The sequence below is a fragment of the Protopterus annectens genome, chromosome 8.part1, assembly GCF_019279795.1.
Source record: "Protopterus annectens isolate FY-2018-M chromosome 8.part1, PAN1.0, whole genome shotgun sequence".
Classification (NCBI taxonomy): domain Eukaryota; kingdom Metazoa; phylum Chordata; order Ceratodontiformes; family Protopteridae; genus Protopterus; species Protopterus annectens.
In genome coordinates, this window is record NC_056742.1 from 411,987,936 (window position 1) to 412,014,274 (window position 26,339).

At 43.1% G+C, this 26,339-nt stretch overlaps 1 protein-coding gene across 1 annotated transcript in view; it reads right to left on the reverse strand.

The window, feature by feature from the left end:
- Positions 1 to 26,339, reverse strand: part of BRD7 (bromodomain containing 7) — a gene marked incomplete in the record, with an annotated part of 891,907 nt that overhangs the window by 239,251 nt on the left and 626,317 nt on the right. The window contains 1 exon segment of the mRNA XM_044081983.1: positions 15,039 to 15,174. Coding sequence (XP_043937918.1) covers positions 15,039 to 15,174 — 136 coding nt within the window.

Consider the following 26,339-nt stretch of genomic DNA (forward strand, 5'->3'; position numbering starts at 1 on the left):
CACATGACCTGGTGAAGTAACTTGTGTTTAAAAGATGGTTTGTTTTTAACAGTTTTTAGATCTGATGAAGCGCCTGTTTAGAAAGGTGTCTCATTCTCTAAAACATGGTTATACAGTGTATTACGATCATTCTTCCTGATGTAATTTAAATGTTCTCCAATTCTATCCTTTAAGCATATGTTTGTCTTACCTACGTAGTAAGTTTCACATCTCACACAATGATAAATACACTAAATTTTGACTTCTACAACTTGCGTGAAAATGAAAGACATAGCTCTTCTTACTAACTGGATGTACATAAGAATCAGTACTATGAATGTTATTAGGAATAACTGGCAGTTACTTGTATCTGATGATGGGTACAGGTCAGTAGTTGGTAATGCACCCAAGTTATGTTATAAGAGCAACAGATCATTAAAACAGTTGCTGTGTTATAAATCTACTAACAAGAAGGTTTCTGTTTCAGATAAATGTGGTACATTTCCATGTATAGACTGCAACATGTGCAAATACATTCACAACAGTGATTCTTATGTACATCCACATTTCTGATAAGTTTCTGGAGGACCTAGAGGAAGTAATGGATGGTGGCCTAGAATGTTCCTTTGGTGTCTGATGCAATGGAAAGCATAGAGTGGGTGATGTGGGCTTCATGACATAATCCGGACTAAGGCTCCTGTGAGAAGTAGCAGGCTTGGATCCAAAAACTTAGGATCTAAGGGTGTTGCTGTAGGGCTTATTGAAATAATGACAGCAGCTGATGCCTTGGGATCCAAGATTTAAGATCTGAGGATAGAGTCTTTGGATCTAGCAGTGTCAGATCCGAAGTTTTTCTGGTCTTGGATGGTGGCTCCAAAGAAGACCTTGGGGGCTTCAGTGAGGAGCATTTTCTATGCTCCAACAGAGCAGACTTACTACTTTTGGAGGGGTTTTAGCCCCAGAAGAAGATGAACCAGGGAGCAGACCCTTTAAAATCAACTATTTCATCTATCTGCCAAGACTCTTGGACTGAATGTGGAACCTACGGGGTACATGCTCAAAGACAGAGCATGCACTCCTTGTGGGCATCCGAATTTGGGATTTTATGGCCACAAGAAGTATATTTTTTTAAATCTTGTCGACTTATCTGACATGGTAAGCAAATACAAAGAGGAAAAAACAAAAAACAGAGAGGATTTTTTTTTAGAGAAAAAGTAAAATTAGCAAAGGATTTTAATTATCAGCAATGGTAAAGGTATAGAGATACCTTATTGGTAACACAGGAAGCAAAGACCAATATCAACAACAGTAATAAAGATTTTTCTATTTTTCAGAATAGCAGAGAGAAGAAAATTAGTAAAAAAAGGTCCTAACATCCTGCAAAATAAACTAAGCGGGAGGATAATTATAGATAAGAAAAAATCATAAAGTCTTTACGAGATACAAAAAAAAAAAAAAAAAAAAAAAAGCTTGAGACAGGAACCTGCTTGATCTGAGGTAATGGGGTAAAGGGAGGAGCTCGAAAGCTGGATCCGAAGTCTGGAGTATGTGGTCAGCTCAGATCAGAGGATCGGATCTGAACCAATGGGTTGAGGAAGAATGAAAAAGACAATGTCAGATCCTTAATTTTTAGATTAGGAAATGTTTTTGGGTGCAGACATCAATCTGGGGAAACTGCTTTTATTTGGAGAGGTAAACTATTTTTTGAAAATGTATGCAGTTTTGTGAGTTTGTTGCAAGTTAAAAGGAGAAGCTGGGTTCTGAAAAATATATATTTTTTTTGTCTGAGTGTTTACATTGAAGCAAAAAGTTTTTCACAATGTGACACATTCAAATGGAGAGGACAAGAAAATTGGTGGGAGTAACTGCTTTCTATCGTAATTGTTATTCTGGCATTATAATCATGGAATGTCAATGGCTTTACAGGTGAAAAAAGTGTACTGAATGATATTAAAGTGTAGGGTGAAAAAAAATCTGTGCTGCAAAAGAAATATTTGGATAGAACGAGAATGTAAAATTAACAAAGAAGGGATATTAAGGCGGATATTCAGCAGAATATCAGGGATAAAAGAAAATGGGAAAAATAATACCGATTGCTAGAGGGGTCCAACAGTGACAGGAGAGGAACACAATAACAGTAGATGTGTGCTAGTAGGATTATACTGGCATGTATTTATGCAACAAAAGAGGGTAGATTTCTGAAGAAATATATGAGAATGCTTGGGATAGAAGGTGTGAATTTAATAGCAGGGATTCAAGACAGAATTGATATATTATTCCCCAATGTGCAATAACTGGGCTAGATTGTAGAGAAATTATATTTCTTATGAGCTTGTAATTAACTGAAAGCTTAAGATACACCTACTATAATTTCTGATCATGCACCAATAAAAACGAAGACAAAAATGCACAATAATAAAAAAAATGAGATAGCGGCACTTTCCGCCATATCTGTTAGAGAGGTATTAAAGAAGTGGTAGGAGAAATGATTCAATAGTTAGTGGAGAGAGAAATTCCTTTGGAAGGGATAGTTAGCAAATGGGATAAAAACAGAGTTTCAAACTTGTCAGAAATAGGACAGAAAGCAATATAGGAAAAAATAATAGGAGTTCTTTAGAAGGCTGACAATGGGGAATCTCAAAAAACAAGAGGAGGAGCAACTCCAAAGTGCTAAAGAGAAAATAAGGGAGTGTTTGGATAATACACATTACTTTAGAAAGGTTGCTGTTAAGTAACTATTTTTATAACAAATCCATAGCACACAAATGTTTAGTGTTATGACTCAGAAAACAGAAAATAAAAAGTTTTTTTGCCAAACTTGTACCTCACAACTGTCTCTGATTTTCATGGACATACCTGATTTTGGCCGCCCTGTAAAGGTAAAAAAAAAATAACTGAAGGTGGTATCTTTAGAAAAAGGGAAGGAGCAAACTACATAGACGTAAATGGAATCTGTGGGAACAATATGTACAGAATACTGTTCAGGAGAAGTGACATTTTAGGGAAGGGAGGACTTGAGCAAAGTAATGTTAAAATGAAGACTAAAATCATATATGTACAATATCTACAAATGAAAAACAGTAGAAAGTCATGTCTTATCATAACTTGGCATCTGTGTTGTCCATCTTTATTCCTCCTCAAGATAGGTTCTCGGATCCGGAGGAATGAAGAAGGACAACACAAATTCCAAGTTATGGTAAGACATAACTTTTGTCCTCTTCATTCCTCCTTATGATAGGGTCAGAGCTCCCAGTTACATGATTCCAGGGTGGCCCTTGTGAAAAGATATGCTGGAGCATTATTGAGCCAAATGAAACCCTGCTCGAGACTCTAATTTACAGTGTGCAACAAAGGTGCGATTGTTTGACCACGTAGCTGCTGTGAAAATATCATCAATGGAGGTTCGGGATGAGAAGGTAGAAGAAGTAGAGATAGCTGTGGTAGAATGAGCTCCTAGGAGGTTGGGCCAGTTCTAGGCTCTTTTGTGAAGAAATGCAGTAGATACAACCAGTAATCCATTTTGCTAATGTTATCTTAGAAACTGCTCAGCCTACTTTGCTAGAAGAGAAAGCTACAAACAATTGGTCTGACTTCCTGTGCTGCCTAGCTTGGGCGGATAGATGAACATAGAGAAGATGTAGGTAAGTGAATGGACTGACTGATATTGTTTTCCGTGGCTACTTTAAACATAAAGGAGGGATTGGTATGTAGAGAAACCCTGCTGTCCTTATGAAAGATCTAGAGGAAAATAGTTTTTTATTCAGGCATGTCCAAGGGTCAGCTCCCAGTGTTCTCTCCTGTCTATCTGATGAATCTGGGCATCTTGAGGCAATGTAGAAATTTGCTTCATGTACACAGACAACCCTCTCCTCTCCTCCTACCACCCAACACTACAACCTGTGAGAGATGCACTTATCTAGCCAAACTGGAGGTAAAGCTCTCTCCAACCAAGACTGAACTTGACAGTCATGAGGAGAAGATAAACATTTGCACCACACCACACATCACATAGTCTCACTAAATCTACACCACCAAAATCCACACACAGTAACACAAAAACATTTGCAGAGGCTCTCAATAATAATCTGTCTAAGCAACAGTGACTTCCAAAGCAGAAACGCAAGCAACCTCCATCCTCCTAACACAACCCAAATGACACATAGTCCACAGGCTCAGTGTGCCACTCAACCACAGCCAATAAGGCAAAACAACCTACCAAACACACTAGTCATAGGTGACTCTACAGTCTGGCACACTGATGTCCCACTCACCAGCCAAGGAGAAGGGTACTATCAGCTGTCTGTCAGGTGCCAGGTTCCGCCACATAACACAAGCGCACAGGTCACTCCACAAGTACAAATATGACTCTGTCATGGTCCATGTTGGTGTAAATGACCTAAAACGTACCTCCCTGGACTACATGAAAAGAGACATGGAAGAGCTCTCCGATCTTGTAGCCCAGGCAGGTATGACCCTAGCCCTGAGTAGCATTCTGCCATCGCCCAGAATGATACCACAGTACAAGGACAAAATGAATGACTTCAACAATTGGCCAAGCTTCTGGTGTCATTCTAAGGGGATCCAGTATGTCTGCTTGGGATGACATGGTCGACAGACCATGATGCATTGCCACAGATGGCCTGCACCTGTCGCCCCTGAGATTCCGGACACTGGCTAAGGCTCTTGCTGCCCCTATAGTGTCTTTTTTAGGCAAGGTTTAAATAACAACTTCACCACCGTAACAGGAACAGGCAAGCAAAAACTGAGGGTAATGCCACTCAGCGTTAGAAGTCTAAATCTCAAAATGCACTCACTCGAGGCACTCCTTAAAATGGAGAACATAGACATCTGTGCAGTGACTGAGACCTGGTTCAAGGCTCCAGAGAGCACACCTGCACTACCAGGCTATAACTCATACCACACTTTTCGGCCATGTAACCTGGACCGAAACACCAAAGGTGGAGGTGTGTCCATATTCATTAAGGATATCCACACCTCCAGGATAGTTGCTCAGCATAATGCATCTGAGGTTATCCAAGTACAACTAACTCTGGGCAAAACTGCAATCCAAATTGTAGCTTGCTACAGATCCCCCACCATGCCCCAGGATTCCAACTCCTCTTTTCTTGATGTACTGGAAAATATTAGGGTTCAACGAAACACCCTAATAATGGGCGACTTCAACTACCCCACCATTAACCGGGAAAACTTCTTGTGTACCAACTCCTTAGCTCAACACTTTTTGGAATTCATAAACTCCAATGCCCTGGATCAACTTATCCACACCCCTACCAGGGTCAACAATATCCTAGACCTTGTCATTACCAACATGAGTGACCGGCGTTCCACACCTGAAGTAAACTCCTCGTTGGCCCATAACGACCATAAGCTAATCACCCTTGATATCCACATCCCACCCCCACCTCCCATTAAGGAAACCTACGGTAAAAAATTTCTCCAAAGCCAACTTCATCCTTAAGACAGAAGTGGTGAACTTCATGACTCCCATGCACATGGACAATACAGTTACAACTGCTGAATCCTACACAACGTCACCTACACGAGTGCATGGATCGTGCTATCCCAAACAGAACCAAGACGCTATCCTCCAAAAAAGGAAGCCAATCTGGTGGTCCCCTGCCATAAATAAACTGTACAACAGAAGGAAGAAACTGTTGCAAAAGAGAGTAAAATCCCATGAGTGGAGGAGCTCCCTGGTCAGCCTCTGTAAGAAGCTGAGATCCCTTATAAGATCCTCCAAAACTAGCTACAAAAACAAAATCGCCACTAATTCTAAGGACAACCACAAAGCATTCTATAGCTATGTCAAGAATCTCGATGGCAACATCCAGATCTGCTCTGAGTTACAGCACAACGGCACGAAAATTACAGAACCAACTGATATTGCCAACATCCTGGCAGATAGGTTCAGTGCTAACTTTACCCACCCTCACCCCCTAAAGGGCCCATATCTATACAGGAAGAATGCAGAGTCCCTGTTATCACAACTACGCAGGTAAAAGCTGCACTCTCTTAAGTCAAAAACACAACATCCATGGGACCGGACAACATCCCAGGCTGCGTATTACATGAACTTCAGAATGAACTGGCTCCCCACTTAAGCACCATGTTCAATAATAGTCTCGCATCGGTCTTTGTGCCCACTGAATGGTGCACAGCAGCAGCTATCCCACTCCACAAAAGGGGAGCCACCACTGATCCTGGGAACTATCGACCTATTAGCCTGACAAGCCTGGTCTGCAAGGCCATGGAACATACCATCATGGAACTCAAACAAAGACAATGGTAACCTCCAAACTCTGGATCCCACCCAGTTCGGGTTTGTGAAAGGCAGATCATGCCTCCTGAAACTGACAGACTTCTTTGAGGCAGTCACCAAAGCCGTAGATGAGGGTAAGATGGTTCACACAGCCTATCTTGACCTCGCCAAGGTTTTCAACATGATCCCCATTCTGGAATTATAGCTAAACTCACTAAACTAGGTATAAATCCCTACGTCACAAGATGGGTTGCCAACTGCCTCACTGACAGAACCCACACTGTAAAAGTTGCAGACTCCAAATCTGACCTCAAAGCAGTGAAAAGTAGAGTACCACAGGGTTCCGTCCTGGAACCTCTCCTATTTGTTATCTACTTCTCTGAAGTACAGACCAACACAGAAGGCCTCTGGCTAATGAAGTTCACAGATGACTGCAAACTAGGAGCCATAGTCAAGTCCCCAAATGATGTGGACATGCCCTCGCGGAGACAGATGCCTGGTGTCAGAGCCATGGCCTCAACTCAATGCCAAAAAGTGCAGTGTCATCCCCTTTGGTAAAAACTCTGTACCGATGAACTACCACATAGGCAGCAATCTACTTAACACCGAATGTGTGATTAGAGACCTTGGGACCCAGGTGGACAGTAGTCTCTCCTTTGATAGTCACATCGCCATAGTAGTCAAGAAGTCCATCTACGTGGCACACATCATAAAAGGGTTCTCATCCAGGAAAAAAAAGAGGTCATTGTTCCCCTCTACTCGACACTCATTAGACCCATTATAGAGTACAATGCCCCTTTTGGAATGTACCTCAGAAGACATCTGCAGCAGCTGGAAAGGCCACAGAAATACCTCACAACGAGGATTACTGGCCTCAAACAAAATGCCCTACACTGACCGCCTCAAAAAAACTCCAGCTTTACTCCATAGCATATCGCCTACTCCGAGGTGATCTCTGCCTAATATATTAAGCTATGTCAAACCCAGAGCTGTTGAACATGTTACACCTACAGAAATCCTAATCCCTATGAGCTAGACGCTCTAGGGACCTAAACCTGGTCACCACAATAAACAGGACATGCTGGAGGGATAGATTCCTGTCCCAGAGACTTACCATACTCTGGAACAGGCTACCCATCTATGTCAAGCAAAGTTCTTCATTAGCACTCCAAAAAAAATCTTGAGTGGATGGGAAACAGGAAATACACCCAGGGGATCACTTCTGTGTCTCTGCTCGACAGTGGTACACGAAAATAACTTTCTTGGGTGGCGTAAGCCAGGGAACCTTGTTGGCTAGGCTTACATAAGCCCTTGGGCCGATAGCATAGTACCTACCTATGAACCTATTATGTATGGAGATTTGGAAGATAACGCCTGTAGTTCAGGAATTCTCTTCGCTGAAGTAACGGCTACTAAAAGGATAGCCTTCCATGACAAAAACGTCATGTCACAACTGGCCTCTGGCTCAAAGGGTCTCTGAGTTGAACTCTGCAGAATGACAGTGGGGTTCTTAGTGGGAAGTCTCAGCAAGAAAATATCTTTCATAAAGGAGCGTTGCATAATCTAAAGGCAAACAGGAAACAAGACTGGCTAGTAGTATGAAAATTAGAAATTGCAGCTAATCGAAGCTTGATGGTGGAGAAGCTAGCTCCTTCCTTGAACAACGTACTAAGAAAAAGGAAAATATCTGAGACTGGTGCTGAGAAAGGATCAATATTTCTATTTGTAGCCCAAACAGCAAACCTTTTCCACTTACTGGTGTAAACTTTCTTAGCTGAAACCTTTCGCGAGGCTAGGATTATTTTACGGACCAGGACTGTCTCACTATGGTTAGAAGTGGAGATGCCATGCAGTCAACCTGAGTGTGTGAAGATTTGGGTGTTGCATTCCTAACATGTGAGAGAGGTCCCGTCTTGGCTCCACTATCCACAGTGGATATTTCCGATGAGACCAGAAGAAGGAGAACCATACCTGTCGAAGCCAGAAGGGGGCAATGAGCATGACTGAGCTCTTCAGCCAGCTTACATGCTTAAGAAAGTTTGGATGAAGTAGAAGAGGGGGATAAGCAAACCAATCATGCACCAGAGTGTCCCTCGGAAATGCCCCCAGAGGAGGAATCAAAGTGAAGTACTCACTGCATTTGTTGTTGAGGTGAGAGGTAAAAAGTTTGCCGCAAGGCTGACCCCAGCAGTTGAAGATCATGTTTGCCAGACTGACTGACTGAGGGAGCACTCATGCGGAATCAGGATAGATCTGCCGAGTCTGTCCACCAGCTCACTGGTTTTCTCCGGAATGTGTGTTGCAACCAGAAGGCGGTCTGAAGATATCACAAATTCCCACAACCTCATGGCCTCCCTGCACAAAGGGTAAGGAATGGGCTCCTCTTTGCTTGTTGATGTACCATGACAGACATGTTGTCGGTGGGGACTGCAACAGTCCCTAAAGAGAGAGCATCCTGAAAGACTTGCAACATTAGGAGAACTGCTCATCTCGAGGACATTGTTCTGCAAACCTGGTCTCCATAGGGGACCACATGCCTTGGACCATCTTCTCCTTGTAATGGGAGTTAAGGGTCTGCCTAAAAGGAGATTTGTCCAACTGAATCCACCAACACATGTGACGTTTGCAGACTGGTGTCAAATTGATGGGAAAGGATAGTGGTTGGTAGAGAATGGAGCTTTGTACTGTCAATGTCCATTGAAGAATCTGCATGAAAAACCTTGCTAGAGGAACTAAAAATTGCTGCTAACATGGATCCTAGGACTTGTAAGACTAGTTGTGCAAGGGGGACTGGTAGGATAGTAATTCCTGGACTTGATTCTTCAGTGTTGTTATGCAGTGTAAGGGAAGAGAAACTATTTGGTCCCTCATGTTCAACTGTGCTCCTATGAATTCTAGGTTCTGCACAGAAGTCAGACTGGATTTGTACAGATGCCCAGGAAATGTGAGAGTTGAATTAGATAATCTCTGGCTTGGATAAGCTTGATGTCTCGTGAAAGCGGTAAGGAGCCAATCATCTAAGTATGGAAACACCTGGAATCCTTTTGAGTCTCGTGTGAGCTGCTACTACTGACAGGTATTTGGTGAACAACCGGGGGACTGTGGTGAGCCCAAAGGCCTGTGCTCTGAACTGAAAGTGATTAGCTACTCAGCCAAATCCGTGGGTATCCCCTGTAGCACCTGTCTATTTGATGTGATAGTATGCATTCTTGAGATCTACTGCACACATACAATTGCCCTTGTGCAATAGTGGCAGAATGGGCTGCAACATAACCATACGGAACCCCACTTCTTTACATAAAGATTCAATTTACTTAGATCCAGTATGGGTCTTAAGTCCTCTGTCTTTTTTGGCACCAAAAAGAAGTGGCTTCTGAATCCTCTCTGTTCGGTAGAAACCCCTTGGATGACTCTACTTTGCAACAGTTTTTGAACTTCCTGTGCTCCCTGGTCCCTCTGACTGGGTTGCACGTCAGGGAGTTTCTTGTTGGTGTTTAGAGGGGGAAAGAAAAAGGGAATGTAGTAGCCTCTGGATATTAAGCTTAGCTCCCAGGGATTTTGTCAGGTGCATATAGGCTTCTGAGTGCAAAGCAAGTCGACCCCCGACTACCTCCAGAAATGGACAGTCGGGCAGAGCTTCTGGAGTGCTGATAAAGCTTGTTGGAGAGAGGCCCCAGTTTTGTAGACCCCCTCTTCCTCTAGGGTGATTTCTACCATTAAACCCACCTCCTCCTCTGCCTCTAGTGGAAGGTTTCCCATGCGAGTCTTGGAAAGGCCCTTGGGATTTATGGAACCACATTTTTTGCCTCCATGCTGGTTCCTGGAAAAGGACCTCTGAGGTGTAGAAAATTTGATTCCTACAGCAGAAAGGGTCTTCCTGTCCTTTTTGCTGTGGGTGATAATATCTCTGATGGCCCAAACAGTGAAGAGCCATCAAAGGGGGCATTAACAAAGGATGCCTTAAAGGGCTATGCAAAATCACACAGCATCACCCAGGCATGCTTCGTTAGGAATAGTCCTGCCCCAGCAGCTTGTGAGGTACCTTTCGCTCTTATGGGAGATTAGCCTCCTTGAGGAACTGGCAATGGATGACAGAGGGGCCAGCTTGGGATAAAGTTTCTTAAGCTCCTCTGCAGGCATGGACTCTGAGACAGATGCTGAAAGCTACATGATCAGACCTCTCTGCAGCTGGGTAAAGTGAACTAGGTAATTTAATTATCACAGTGCCAAAGTGGCTAAGGCATAAATGTGCTTTCTAATCCTGTTTAACTCGCTAGACTCCTTGTTAGGTGGATGGACATTGCCAGTCTCCTCTGCCAGTTCCTTTTAAGTGGCCTCTGCCACCACAATGGCATCAAATATAGGACCCTTACTCCAATGCTTTCTGTCGGCTGGTGGAGCCAGGAACCTACCAGGGGGCTTGGGAATGGGCTAGATGGTATCCGATTCCTTCCATGCTTGGTGGGAAACCAAATCAAGAAGGTCATTTACCAACAGGTGAACCCAGGACGCAGATGAACCCACCCCAAAAGCCTCCAAGAACATTGACTCCTTAGGAGGAGGTGGTTGGGCAGACCACTCACTGCTTCACGATTTGCAGAATGTCTCCACAGGAGACATCTTCAGATGGGAATCCAGGGGATCCTTCTCCTTCATCAAAGTCAGTGTCTTCAGTTAACGGATGCCATTGGGTAATCTATGTGCCTCCTTTTGCATGTCTTTTTCCAGGGGACTTCCCTCAGAAGGGTACTCTGGGGAAGTATTGGAAGAAGGGAATCCCTCCTATGCAGGGGAGATCCTGCAGACTGCTTGGGATGGGTCGACTCAGGACAGAATGAATGGGCTCAAGGCCCCGACCCAAAGGGGGTACAAGGGTGGGTTGCAGGACATGAGGTGACCGTTCTAATCCTGACGAGGAAACCCTCTCCACTACTTGAAAGGCCGACAGACCTGGAGAGGCCCTCTCAGTCTCCCCTGAAGCCAAAGCCATGAAGGGCAGGTGGCTAAGACACACATCAGATCTGTGACCTCTGGAGGAAATCAGATCTGAACTGTCGAGGGCTGAGGGAAGGGACGGCTCTGACAAGGATGGAGCCGATCCCACTCCCTCAGACCTGGTGCTGACACATCAGCCCTGTTCCTGCCCCCTCAGAGCAAGTGGATCTCAGAGCCGATCAGGGGTACCATCCACATTAAGGAAGGAGGCTTCCCCAGTACAGAACCTGACACAGCTGGAGTGCCAAAACCCGTAACTCTGAAGCTGAGGGTCAGATCAGAAATGGAGTCCTGATGGTATGGCCCTGGGTAGCTCACGGATCCCATAGGGGATGGAGCTGACATTACCCCCCTTTGAATCTGTGCCCTGAGGAATCTCATCATCCTGTCCATGTCTGCCCTGGTCCAGTTTCTAGAAGAGTTGCAAGAAGCTGAAGATGGAGGTCGGGAGTGTTTGGACTTTATGGAATGGCTAGGAGATCTGCTCCAAGCTCTCGAATCCGGAGCCAAGGGATCCAACACTGGTGTCGACAAAGAAGGAGGTGACAACATTATTCATTCCCCTAGATCAGAGGATGCTTGTGGATCTGAAAGGGTAGGCACTTTCTTCAGATCCAAAGGGGTCAGATCTGAAGTTTTCTTAGTTTTGGACTTCGGTTCCAGAGGGAATCTCAGAGAGGCAAGGAGAGACCTCTTTTTTGCTTCTTTAGAAGAAGAAGCTGAAGCCACAAAGGGATTTGAACCTCAGAAGCAGAGGATGGAAGAAGATCCCTTAGGATTAACTTAATATGCCTCTCCACGAGCGCTCGCAGACTGAAAGATGCACAGACTTCACAATCAGCTTTCAAGTGATCAGCACAAACAATATACGCACTCCTTGGGGGCATCTTGACTGGGGATCTTATGCCCACAAGAAGTGCAATGTTTGAACCCCAGGGAGGGTTTATCAGACATGACTCAAGGAGAGAACTAGCCCAAAAGCCCACCAAAAGCAAATGAACATTCTACAGTAAAGACAGAAAACTACTGGTTGTAACTAGAGTTAACTACCTTTTTTTTTAAAGACTAAAAGGATAACAGAGAAAGCTTACAGTTAAAAATTAGAGAAACCACAATCACACACACACATGTAAGTTAACTAGGAAGAGACAGTATGTCACGTACAGAGCCAAAGAGAAAGGAAGTGAAGGGACAAAAAAACTTTGCACTTAAAGATTAAATTAGTGATTAAATTAGTGACCACAGCTTGTGAACACTGAGATCCGCTTCAGGACACTGAAGCGGCAAACGAGATCTGAGGTGCCTGGGTGGGTGTAGTGCATTAGTGGTAAAAGTAAGGAGCTCGAGAGTCGGATCCAAGTCTGGAGATTGCGGCTGAGCCAGAACCAAGGATCAGAACCGAGACCTTATCATGAGGAGGAATGAAGAGAACATCAGATATGTAATGAATTGTTTTATATTTTGCAACTGAATGTGTACTTTTATCAATGTCATGTGTGATGTTAATAAAGATGCTGAAAAATTTAATGTCCCTCCTAAACCTTCTTAAACTTGGTGATTTCTGGAAGAAAAGGTGACCAATTACACTTCACAAATGAAGACAGAGTTGCATACTTCTTTTACTTCAGAAAACATATGTCAGTTCCAAAAATCTTACATTAACATCTCAAGTTAACAGTACGAATATTTAAAAAAATGCCCATAATTGTTGCCGGTTATTTCTGGATTGGTCCTTTATACTACAGGTCAGAAATTGAGAGCTATGACTATGGAGCTTATAACACGAAAACTAATCACAAAGGTCCTACAGAGGTATTAGAGAAATTTCAGAAACCTGTGAACATTTATACAAAGCACAGCAATGTGGAAACCAAGGAAAGGTACACATGGAATATTTAAGAAAGACTTAATTATGCAAAGACTAGAGGAAGATAAGACTCAACAATTAATGGCTAAAAAATAAAGAGCTGATAAATGTGATATACAATCAATCAACGGTGAAGTCTCCAGAACAAGTGGCATTCCCATGTTAGTTTGAAAGATGGGAGGAAAATAAAATGATGAAGATCTGGAAGGTTTTGTTTAAAAATATTTTCAAAAAATGGGGTAACACCCACATCCTGGAAGAATGCTATGGCGACTGTATCACCCAATGTACGTAAAGATCCTTCAGACCCAGATTAATATAGACCAAGTTCAATTTTAAACGAAGATAGAAGGTATTTATGTCTATACTAAGGCAACAACAAAGGTATTGCCAAAATTGACGGATGTAGTCCACTGTGGTTTTGTGGGGAGGAGGCAAACATTTCATAAAATGAATAGAACAATCATGATGATCCACTGCAAAGCAGAATATAAGAAAATGCAGCTACGGATGTTGACGGCTAAAAGGCATTTAGCAATGTCAACGGGGATTTTACGAGTAGGACAACAGTAGCATTTGTGTTCTCGGATACAATAACAGGGTTAATAAGGAGGACATATTAAGTGTTGGAGTCAAGAATTAAGGTGCAAATATTCTCTCAGACAAGTTTTGTTTGTATAGAAGAGCTAGGCAGGGTATTCTCCTTCCCCTTTGTTGTCTGCTTAACATTTAGAGCAACTGGCAAAGAAAATAAGGGAGTCAAGAATGAACAGATGTAACTGGTAAGGTAATCAAGAAAACTTAGCTTTATTCACAGATGAGGGCTGCCTTAGGATGGAGATTTCTGGGTATTCTTCAACAGAATAGGCTGCACATGTACAGTTTTCTGTCCTTCAGCTGCCGACAAGACTTTTGGTACTGAGGGCACCAGTATCAAGTTGATGTTGAGGCCCTCGTTATTGATACTGACTCAAAGGAGATAAGTTTCAGCACTCCTGCCAGTTTTCTCTTTTATTCACTAGGTAGAAGCTCATTTAGAATTAGTCTGTTGCAACACTTCTGACGCATTCTGAAGTTGCAGCTGTAACAAAGTTCACCCTGGGCAACTAAGTGTTCCAACTCCCATGCATGCATGCAATGCACAGTTTATACATATCCTTTGGAGGAGGAGTGCTGTGGCCACATTTGCTACATGTTTTAAAACTAGAAGCAGTTTTTCTTTCTTTTTTTACATACCCAAGAGAGAAAAAAAATCCACCAAGCCATTTACATGCAAATACAAAAAAGAAACACTAATGCAGATAAGCACCAGGCCTAATCCCAATGGCTCTCTTAGGTGGGAATGGGTAGGAAATAAATACCCTAACTTAAAAAAGGAAAATTAAACCATTTAATCAGAAAAATCATAACCTAATACTAAAGATTGCTACTCAAAGTAAAGAGAACCTGCAATACTTACTTTGAGAAGATGACAGGTCTCAAAAGTCTCGAGCTTGGAATACTCTCGAGTTGTCACCTGACCTATGGCAAATGAGATTTGGAGCTGCAGAGAAGCGTGGTGTACTAAGGAAGTGAGGGGAGGAGTTTCGGCTTCAGGTAGCTAAGGAGGGGCAGGCATGATTGCTGTTTGTAGCTATCACTCCTGATGCTGAAGTGGACAGAGTGAATCACATAAGACCCACCACCACAGGGGAACTTCTCCAAAATGTTGTCATAAAAAATAAAAACAGTGACAACAGCAAAACAGCATCTCTTTGTTGTTTCAGTGCTATAAAACGTAATGCCTGAACTGCTGCAAAAAGTTAAGACTTCTTAGCACTATTAGTAAAAATGGACAATGATTAAAGAAGTGTTTACATCGAAGGACAGTGCATGCAACAAACTGTGCCATTCAAAATGTATTAAATTACATTCTACCTCAGTGATCCCTCTTTACTGACATCTTCTCCATATGTTGAGTAGATAAGATCAGAATCTTCCTTGCTGATATTTGCACCCGAAGAATCATACGTTGGTGCGTAAGAGCTGAATGGCCCATAATTCAAGTAGGTCACTGAAATGGAATGCCGCATACAAAAAAAATGTACGTCAATTAGAAAACAGTAACAATTAAACGCACAGCAGTGGAATATAACTGTTAACTTCCAAATCAGGGTAGAGGCTACTGCAGACATTTCATACAAGTTCATGACGTCATATTATAATGGATTACAGCAGATCACAATATTCCATACATACAGTATATTAATTTCAACACACCATATATGCATACGTACAGAATCCAGAGGACAATTTTAATAAGAACCAAGATAAACAGGTATGATGTCACATCATCTAAGAAATCTCTGTTACAGTTAAAACTGCAAGTATTATTTACAGCACAACTACCACTAGCTCTGAATAACTATCATGCTTCAGCTTTATCCGGGTAATCCTTTACTCCAATGCTTATTTACCTACCACGGATAGCCCATCACTATACTACAGTACAAAATCATCTGCAAGCCCTTGTGCTTTTAGGCTCTCAAAAGAACACACCATGCACTCCACTAGCATAAATTCACACTTTAACTAGGACAGTAACAATGACTAGCATTCAAGACTACAGCAGCAGTTTTTTTTTTTTTTTTTTGGGGGGGGGGGGGCAAGAGGTGATGGATTCTGAAAAAACGTACTTTCATTTCTATACTACATGAGAATCTGTGAAATCTTGCTCTGGAACATTTGACTTGGGGACCAACCAGAGGAAGGGTTAGTGCTACATGGATTCCTTTTTTGGTACAGAATGACTGACACCTTTAGGCTGGTCCTCAGAAGGTCAATACCATTAACAAAATACATATGATAATACTAGATAATGAACTGCACTGCAGCTGCAGAAAGCAGTCTTCTCAGTGCTTGAAATAATTAATACATTTTCTACTTAACATTAATCACTAGGCCTTTCCTGCAGCCTTAAATCCTACACGGAAGCCTTCAATAATGTTGATAGGTGGGAATTTCTAGCGATGTCTTAAACTTGCCCCCAGCAGTGACTGATGTGAGCACCTACATCACTGCAGTGCCTTTTTATTTTTCCACTTGTATGCTAATCTATTTATTTATTCATCCTTTGTTAAAAGATTACACCAACTAGGATAGTAGTCTCTTTTCAAGGAAGACCTGAGGTGGTATTTATTCTAAGAGAAATTTGGCCAGGGCACCAGCGAACTTCCCCTACTGCTACAACATATGTGGTCCAAACAGCCACCAAGGGTTTACATGTGTACGCTCTGTTCTCAGCACAGTGGTGGCTGAGAGAGTGTTACAAAGCATGGAAAAGTGCTTTGGAAGCTGAGGCGAATGCCAGTGAAGAGGGGAAACGGATGTTGGCTTTATGTCAATTCGGAGGAATTGTTTCAAGCTAAAATGTTTGAATCATCGGAGGTGGAGGAGTGGCAATCGAAGGAGATTGCAGTTAAAACCTTCCCGTCAGGAGGGTTGCGGGATAACTTATTGCAGCACTTAATGAATGAAAAAGATCCAGAGAGTGGGAATGAATTGTCGTTGTGGGAGGTGACAAAGCAGATTGGAGGGGAAGAGGAAAGCAGCATGGAGAAGACTTTGTTCGCAGACGTTGTGAGAAAGTGTAAAATGAGAAGGAAAAAGAGAAGAAGAAGAATGAGAGTCCGGAGAAGCGAATTTTGTAGCACTTATACAGGCCAAGGAAGAAAAACCACTGGGCAGGAAGAACATTTGGGATACAGTTGTGCCTATGGGGTACAAAAGCTCAAGAGGTAAGAGGTTTTATCTTGATAAAAAATGAGACGTATTGTGACTTATTTTTTGAAACAGCTATGAGTTTAGAGACTTTTTGGGAAGATTTGAAAAGACAGACATGTTTCCTTGGAATAAATGTGCGATTCAAGCATTTCTTCGAAAAACTCAAAAGAAAGTAAACATACAATTTAGTACAGAGATTAACAAAGAGACTGTAAAAGACCATGTGGCAGCATCCTATCTTCACCAAGAATGATACCACAAGACCAACAAAAAATAAATGACTTCACCAACTGGCTTAGTTTCTGGTGTCATTCCAAGGGGATCCAGTATCCATCTGTCTGGGATGACATGGTCAACAGGCCTCGATGCTTTGCCAGAGATGGCTTTCACCTGTCACAACTGGGTTTCCGGATCCTGGCCAAGGCTCTCACCTCCCCCACTGTGCCTTTTTTAGGCAATGTCCCAAAGACAAACCTTCCAACATAAAAGATCTGTCAAAAAGCAATTTGAAGATCATGATGCTTAATGCTAGAAGCCTTAAGCTGAATATGGACTCACTGGATGCCTTCCTTGCACTTTAAGATGCTGATGTCTGTGTGGTCACGGAAACTTGGTTCAGGGCTCTGGAGAGCACCTTTGCCTTACCAGGCTACACCTCAATCGACATAGTCTTCCCGACCTCATTCTGGGGTCAAAATAAGGGTGGTGGAGTTTCTATCTTCATTAGGGACAGGCACACCTCCAGACTGGTTTGGCAGCATGACGCACTGGAACTACTCCAGGCACAACTGACAGTTGGCAAGACACCCACCCAACTTAAAGCTTCCTATAAACCCCCTCAACATGACTCAGGACACCCACTCCTCATACCTGGATCGACTAGACTCCATCAAGGTACCCCCTACCACCCTGATCCTTGATGACTTCAACTACCCCACCACAGACTGGGTGAACTATTCTTGCACTAATGCACCCTCTTAACGATTCCTTGACTTCATCAGTTCTAACGCACTAGACCAGCTCGTCTCATCTCCCACAAGGGGAGAGAACGTTCTGGACTTGGTTCTCACTAAGGGAGGTTTATCTGCAGCTTCACACCACCGCCCCCCTCAGAGGATGCAGACAACTATGCAGAACAGTATGCTAATGCAGTATACAAGCACCTGTACAAATGCATGGACTCAGCCATACCCAACAGAACTAAAACCTGCTCCTCAAGGAAAAACAAACCTGTTTGTTGGACATCCTCTATCAACAGACTTTACAACAAAAGGAAGAAACTATTGTCCAATGGTAAAATGGAACAAATTCCAAATTGGAAAACTCCCTCCTTAGCCTCAACAAGCAAATCAGATCACTAGTGAGAACTTCCAAGGCCAATTATAAATCAAAACTAGCCTCATAACAAGGAACCCATGAAGTCTTCTTCAGTTACATCAGGAACCTATGTGTCAAAGTGCAGGTGTGTTCCAAATTAATACTTAACAGTATCATTTACACTGATCCTATTGACTTAGCCAACCTGCTAGCAGATAGGTTCAGCACAAACTTCAGCCCCCTGTCCCCCTACAAGGCCTTTTTGACATCCCTGATACTTGTTCCACACCTCACACCTCCGTACATCAAGTGCTACAGGCCCTACTTAAGGCAATGAACACAGCTTCCATGGGACCTGATAGTATCCCAAAATGCATCCTGCACCATCTCCAGCATGAACATGCTTCGCCATTGAGCACCCTATTGAACCACAGCCTAAGTACAGGCTTCATTCCAGCAGAGTGGAGAACTGCCATTGTCATCCCCTTGCACAAAGGTGGTGTTACTACTGACCCTAGAAACTATCGCCCAATTAGCTTGACAAGTCTGATCTGTAAAGCCATGGAGAATATTATGGATCTCAAAGAAGGACACAGGCAATCTCCAAGCACTTGACCTCACCCAGTTCGGATTTGTCAAGGGCAGATCTTGCCTGTTGAACCTGGTCAACTTCTTTGAGACTGTCACCAAGGCCCTGGAGGAGGGAAAGTCAGTACATAGAGCTTACCTTGACTTGGCCAAAACGTTTGACAGAATCCTTCACTTGGGCATCATCGAAAAGCTAACACAACTTGGCATAAATCCCCATCCCATCAGGTGGGTGGCCAACTGGCTCACTGAGAGGACCCACAAAGTCAAAATAGGCACCTCCACCTCCGATAGCAGATATGTCACTAGTTGAGTTCCCCAGGGATCTGTCCTGGGACCCCTACTGTTTGGCATCTATTTCTCAGAGGTCCTAGAAAAGTAAAAAGGCCTGTGGCCGACCAAGTTTGTGGACAACTGTAAATTGGGTGCTGTCATTGACTCCCCAAATTATGTTAACATACTGCAAGAGGGTCTCACAACTAATGACTGGTGCCAAAGTCATTAGCTAAATGCAAAAAAAAAAATGCATCATACCAATCGGAAAAAACATGACCCCTGCTGATTACCTCATCAACAGCAACCCCCTAAGCACACAACCTGTGGTGAGAGACCTGGGATTTCAAGTTGATAACCTCACATTTGACCATCATGTAGTAGCAGTGGTCAGAAAAAAAACTTTACTTGGTACATCTCATAAGTAAAGGGATTGCATCCAGAAAAAATTAGGTTATTACCTCTCTATACTCCTCCCTCATTAGACCAATAATCGAGTATAATGTCCAGTTTGGAATGTACCTCTCCACACATTTGCACCAACTGGAAAGGCCACTGAAATACCTCACAAAGAGAATCCATGGCCTTCAACACCTGTCCCATGCAGACAGGCTCAAATCACTATCACTCTTCTCGGTATTGTACGGATTTGCTCAGGGGTGATCTGTGTCATGCCAACAAGGCAATCTTGGACCCTGCCCTAATAGAGATGCTGCATATGCTCCTCACACACTACCCGCTCAAAAGGCCTGAATCTAATATGCAATATCAAGCAAACCTGCTGGAGAGACAGATTTGTCTCCCAGAGGCTGCCCAGTCTCTGGAATAGACTTCTCATGCACATCAAACAGAGCACCTTGCTGACCCTCTTCAAGCAAACCTTGATGAGTGGATGGGAAACCAGTAATTTGTCTCGGGGTTCCACCTGTGTCCATCATTGGACAGGGGCGATAGGTGCTGACTGAGGTTTCTTTTTGGGGTTAAACTCTTGGCTAGGCTTGTAAGGGCCCCAGGGCCATTAGCCTAGTCACCTCCTATGATCCTATGTGCTTGGAAACAAAGCGGTGGTTTGATATTGGGGTCAACCACAAACATGCTTTCTGTGGGAAGGAGGGACATTTTGTGCGCAACTGTGAAAAAAGTGTGTGTGTGGTGCTTTTGGTCATGATCCTAGAAGATGTAATAGTAACAAATGTGAAAAAGTAGAAAATTTAAGGGAAGAGGGTGATAATGAACTCAATGCAGTAAAATAAAATGAAGATAAAAGTAAGGAGTTCAAGGTAGGTGAGAGAAATAAAAAACATGTTTTGAAAATACCAGAGGAAATGCAAGATATAGAAGTGAATGAATTAAGAGGGTGAGCCTGAATTAGAATCAGGTGTAAGTGATGATAAAAAGAAACTGACTGGAAAGTTACAAAAAAAATCTACAGGAAAGAGTAAAATACACAGAAAGGAAGATACAGGCTTCAAGTATTAAAATGAAAAAAGGAAAATGGGTAGTGTAATAAAACAAATTAATTTAGATTAAGAAGGCGGCAAATAATTTGAGGATATCAGTTGATGTTTATAATAAAATTTGGTTAGAAAAATTGGTACTTTGGAATGGTGTAATAATTATGAGGTAGACATGATTATATTAGATGATGTTAGGGGGTTAAAGATGAGAGTACAGACAGAATTTGTGGAAGAGGGGTATAATATGGAATTTAGGAAATTAAACTTGCTCAAGTATTGCGATACTGTAAATTACAGGTATTTCTACATTAAATGTTTCCTTAGTTAAGCTGGGAAGGCTAACTGTAGATGATGTTTGATGTTCGATGGGAAAGGAAAGTTTACAGGATCGCTGCAATTTATGCTCATGTAACATAAGAAAAGGGAAAAGTTATTTAAAGAAATATTTGATTATGTAACAGTTAATATGAGTATTACAAGAGTAGGAGATTTTAATTATTGTGATGTACGGAAAATAAAACGGATTGATAAATTGGATAAAAAAAGGAACCATCACTACAGAGGAAGCCATTAGACCTAGGATGCGTAACATGAGTTGGGCTTGGTGTCTGAGATGGTTTATTTCTTGGAGAGTTAAGGATCTTATTCATATGACTTGTGTTGAGGGAAGTTTTGCTATCTGATGTACAGTGTCTATGTGCCAACCTATAAATTCTGTGGATTGAGTAAGAGATAGCTTGCTTTTGTTGGCATTTATAGAAATGTCCAAGTGAGTTGTCAGACATAACAGGAATGATGAATGTCTCAGAAGCTGATCCTTGGGGGAAGCAGTCAGAAGCCAATCATCTAGATACAGGAATACCCATATCCCCTGTAGCCTGAGACAGGCTGTCATGGCTGCCATTATCATTGTAAACACCTGGTGGGCTGTGGTAAGACTCAGCAGCACTCTGAGCTAATAGTGACTGGCTTCCAGACAGAAACGGAGAAATCTCCTGGACTGCCAGTGTTTATTTATATAATAGTAGGTATCCTGCAGACTAATAGAGGACATCCGAATGTCCTTCCTCAGCAGAGAGAGAATGGATTGTACAATGACCATCTGGAATTATCTTTTTTATATACTAATTACAAATGCTGAGATCCAATATTGGTCTGAGGTTCACTATCTTTTTTGGACCTAACACGAACCTTACATAAACTCCGGATCCTAGCTGGGCTTAGGAGACAAGTTGGATGACTTTTATCCAGCAACTTTAGAAACTCTGTTGCTGCAGATTCCAACCGACTGGGTAGAGCATCAATAATCTTTTGCATTATCTTTGGGGTTTTGAAAAGGGTATTGTATAACCAGTAATGATTCTTAGCACAAAAGAACCAGTAATTATATCTTAACAGGCTGAAGGGTGTAAGGAGAAGCATCCCCCAACTGCCTCCAGAGTGCAGCAATCAGGTCAGCATTCAGGGATACTGATAAGGCTGGTCTGTGAAAGGTCCAAAGAAACCTTGGTTTTGTGGACTGCTCAGAGGCCAAGATCCTATATGGCTGCCCCCACCTCTGCCTCTAGGAGGCCTATCCCCAGGAGTGTTCTGGTGAAAATCTTGAGATTTTTGAACCACATTTTCCTTCCTCCTCTGATTGCTGGAGAAGAATCTCTAAGAAGCTGAAAAATGAATTCCAATGGCATGACAAAGTCTTACCATCCTGCACACTCCTGGTAAGAGTTTCCTTGACTTTGGATCCAAACAAAGTGGAGCCATCGTGGGAGTCAATTATGAAGGATGTCTTGAAGCTTTCCACAAAGTCACAAAGCTGCATCCAGGCATGAAGTTGCATGGTAAAATCTGAGCCAGCTGCTCGGGCTGTGCCATCTGCTACATTCAATAGCGATCGCTTGACAACATTTGAGGATGAGTGTAGGGTAGACAAAGTACAGTTGTGTACACTTACCATAAATGTAGATGTTAGAGTGTATTCACTGTTGCAGTCATCACATTCGGGTTATCTGCTTGCAGTAGCCTGCAGTCGGCCTGATTAACAATGTCTTGGGTCCTGCGTTGGTTGCTGTCCCTTCTTCCATGACGTCAGGTCGTCAGAGGTATAAAACATGCAGCTGATGCCATTAAATTAGTTTTTCTTGCCCCAAATGTCAGGTGCCCCCCTAATGGGAACAATTACCTCTATAAATATACAAGGTTATACCTCCAACAAAAAAGCAAATACACCAAAAAGCTTTTGAGCATAGTAAAGGAGAGTAGAGGTATAGCCAAAAGAAGAAAGGGGGCTGGAGGGAGGGTAACCAGGACTGCAACAGTGAATACACTTGAACATCTACATTTATGGTAAGTGTACACAACTGTACTTTGTTCTTCGTGTTTCACTGCTGCAGTCATCACATTTGGGTAGATTCCCAAAGCTAAGGATGGGAGGGGGAATTTAGACAGCATTAGGACCAGCTATAAGGCCCTGCAAGACTGCAGTGGCAATGCCAGCTCTGGATTTAGAGAAAACTGGCAGATGGTGTTGCTTGGTGAAAGTATGTACAGAACTCCAGGTAGCAGCTTCTAGGACGTCCCTGGTAGGGACACCTCTGAGAAAGACTGTAGAGGTAGATGCAGCCCTGGTTGAATGGGGTCTGGATCCCCTGTGGGATAGGTTTTCCATGGTGCTTGTAGCAGAAATGAATGCAACGGCCTATCCATTTGGAAATGGTTTGCTTTGAAATAGCCTTCCCCTCTGCCCCTGCAGCAAATGCCACCAGCAGTTGGTCAGACTTCCTTTGAGGTTTAGCCCTGTCCAAGAAGAATCTAAGTTGTCTGTGCACGTCTAAGGAGTGCAGTATCCATTCCCCTTTGTTCTGTGGATTAGGAAAGAATGTTGGCAAATGAATGGACTGATTAAGGGCCACACATGATACCACCTTGGTCATGAAGGAAGGATTGGTCCTGAGGGACACCCCGTCCGCATGAAAGATGATGAAAGGCTCCACTGCCATGAGGGCTTGTAATTCAGATACCCTTCTTGCTGAAGTAAATGCTAAAAGGAAAGCCATTTTCCAAGAGAGGAATTTTAAATCCGCAGTGGCAACTGGCTCAAACAAAGGAAGGGTGAGCTTTTCCAATACAAAGTTTAAGGTCGCAGGCTGGAGTTGGGGGCTCTCCTGGGTGGATGTAGATTTTTGGCCCCTCTGGGGAACTGCTTAAGCAGTGGATGAGAGAAGAGGGGAGATTCTGTGTTATAATGAGCTGAAATGGCTGAGGCGTGAATTTTGATGGAGGAGAAAGACAGGCCCTTGTGAAGCATCTCCGTTAAGTACTGTAAAACCTGAGGTAAATTGGGCACTGCTGTGCTCATCCCTTGAGAATGGTTCCAGGCACAGAATCTTTTTCCATTTTTCGGCATAAGATTTTCTAGTACTAGGCCTCCTTGCCTCTAAAATGATATCCATCACTGGTTTACTGAGGGATGGTAAAGGAGAGATTAGGTAATTAGCCAGGCTGCTAGGTTCAGTGTATGAAGCTGAGCGTGCAGAATCTGGTTCTCCTGCTGAGACAATAAGGTACCAGTGTTTGCGAGGCCAGCCTGGTGCAATCAAAATCGTCCTTGGTTTGTCTTGTTTGATCTTTAGTAGTACTTTGGAGAGTAGAAGCAGAGGAGGAAAGGCAAAAAAAATGATAGGTTTTTCCAGCTGAAGGACAGAGCATCCACTTTCCAAGCTTGTTTGTGGGGAGTCCTTATGCAAAATTGGTCCAACTGATAGTTCTGGGGGGAGGCAAACAGGTCTACATCTGGGCTCCCCCATTTGCTTGTCAACATGTTGAAAATCCTTGGTTCCAGTCTCCACTCGTGTGGGTCCATGAGGATTCTGCTTAGTTTGTCTGCCAGTGTATTTAGTTTTCCTGGCAGGAATTGAGCTTGCAGATGCACTTGGTAGCTCAGGCTGTGTTCCACAATGCCATGGCTAGTCTGCAGAGGGGGGTAAGAATGGGTACCCCCTGCTTGTTTATGTACCACATAACAGTGGTGTTGTCCGTCTTTGCCATTAATTGTCCTGGAAGAATGTAGTCCTTGAAGGCTGTCAGAGCATTCTGTACAGCTAACATTTCTTTTTGACAGATATGGAAGTGCATTTGACTTGGGTTCCATTTGCCCTGAATGCACTTCCCTGCCATGTGAGCCCCCCATGCATAATCTGATGCATCTGTTGTTAGGGTTTGGGCGTGTAGATTCACATGGTGGCTCAAGGCCATGTTCCACAATGCCATGGCTAGTCTGCAGAGGGGATAAGAGTGTGTTCCCCCTGCTTATGTACCACATGACCGTGGTGCTGTCCGTCTTTACCATTATTTGTCCTGGAAGAATGTGGTCCTTGAAGGCTGTCAGAGCATTCTGTACAGCTAACATTTACTTTTGATTTATGTGTAGGTGCATTTGACTTTGGTTCCATTTGCCCTGAATGTACTTCCCTGCCAGGTGAGCCCCCATGCACAGTCTGATGTGTCTGTTGTTAAGGTTTGGGTAGCAGGGGGTAGTGTGAATGGTAGTCCCTTGTTTTGGTGGCAGGCCTCTGCCCACCAAAGGAACTCTAGACGTAGGCAAGGTATGAAAGGAATCATAGCTTCTAGAGCCAGTGAATGTTGACACCATAGGCTTTTGGGATACCATTGCAGATTCCTCATATGCGGCCTTGCAAATGGAATTAGAAGAATGCAGGAGGCCATGAACCCCATGGCTTGCAGTACTTGCCTTGCAGATAACTGGGTTTTTGTGGCCACTTGTTTGAAGTAGGTTGTCAAATGAGTCAGTTTCTCTGGCGTGAGAAGCCATCTGGGAAGGTGTATTCAAGCTTGCTCCCAAGAATATAATTTGTTGACAGGGTACCAGGTGTAATTTATTCTCGTTTATGGTGTACCCCAGACAAGTCAGTACCCTTTGAACAAAGGCCAGATGATTCAAAAACATGTCCTGGTGTTCTGCCTGAATTAGACAATCATCCAGGTATGGATATATTTAAATATTTCTTTGCCTGCAGAATGCAATGACCGGAGCTAGGCACTTTGTGAATTCCCTGGGTGCAGTAGATAAGCCAAAGGGCAGTGCAGAGAACTGAGTGCATGTAGCCTGCTTTGAAGCATAGGTATCTTCTGCAAGACTCCCTGATAGTGATGTGCAGGTATGCTTATTTTAAGTCTAGTGTTACCAACCATGCATCTTTGCCTAGAATAGGAGGCAGCTGGTGAAGAGTCAGCATCTTGAATTTTGGAATCACCAGAAAGATATTTAGAGTAGAAAGGTCCAAGATAGGACATCATGCATTTCCTTTTCTGGGTACCAGAAAAAGTCTCGAATAGAAACCTTGTCCTTTTTCTTCTTCTGGTACCAAATGAAAAGCCCCCATGCTTAAGAGAGAGAGAGTATTTGATTTTGGGCCTCTGCCCACTGATTTGGGGGTAGATCTGGCCACCCGCTTGGTGTTGGTAAGGTGTGGAAGTGAAATCTGTATCCTTGGGACACTATATTTAAAACCCATTTGTCCTGGGTAATGAGTTCCCAGTTTTTGGCCTGCAGACCAATCTTTCCGCCTAAAGGAGCATTCAGTTGGGAAGTGCTTGGAAGTTTTAAAAGCAAGTCATTGAGACAGTTTTCCATAGGGGGGAGTCTTACTACTCCCTGATTTGGGTGTGGAAACCCCCCCATTGCTTAGTCTTGTGTATCCCCTGGGACTGAAACCTGGGGTTTCTGCTATGTCTGGGTTTGGCATGAGAAGACCTGGACGAGGCTGGAAAGGACCAATTCTTAGAGGGCCGATGCCTACTAAAT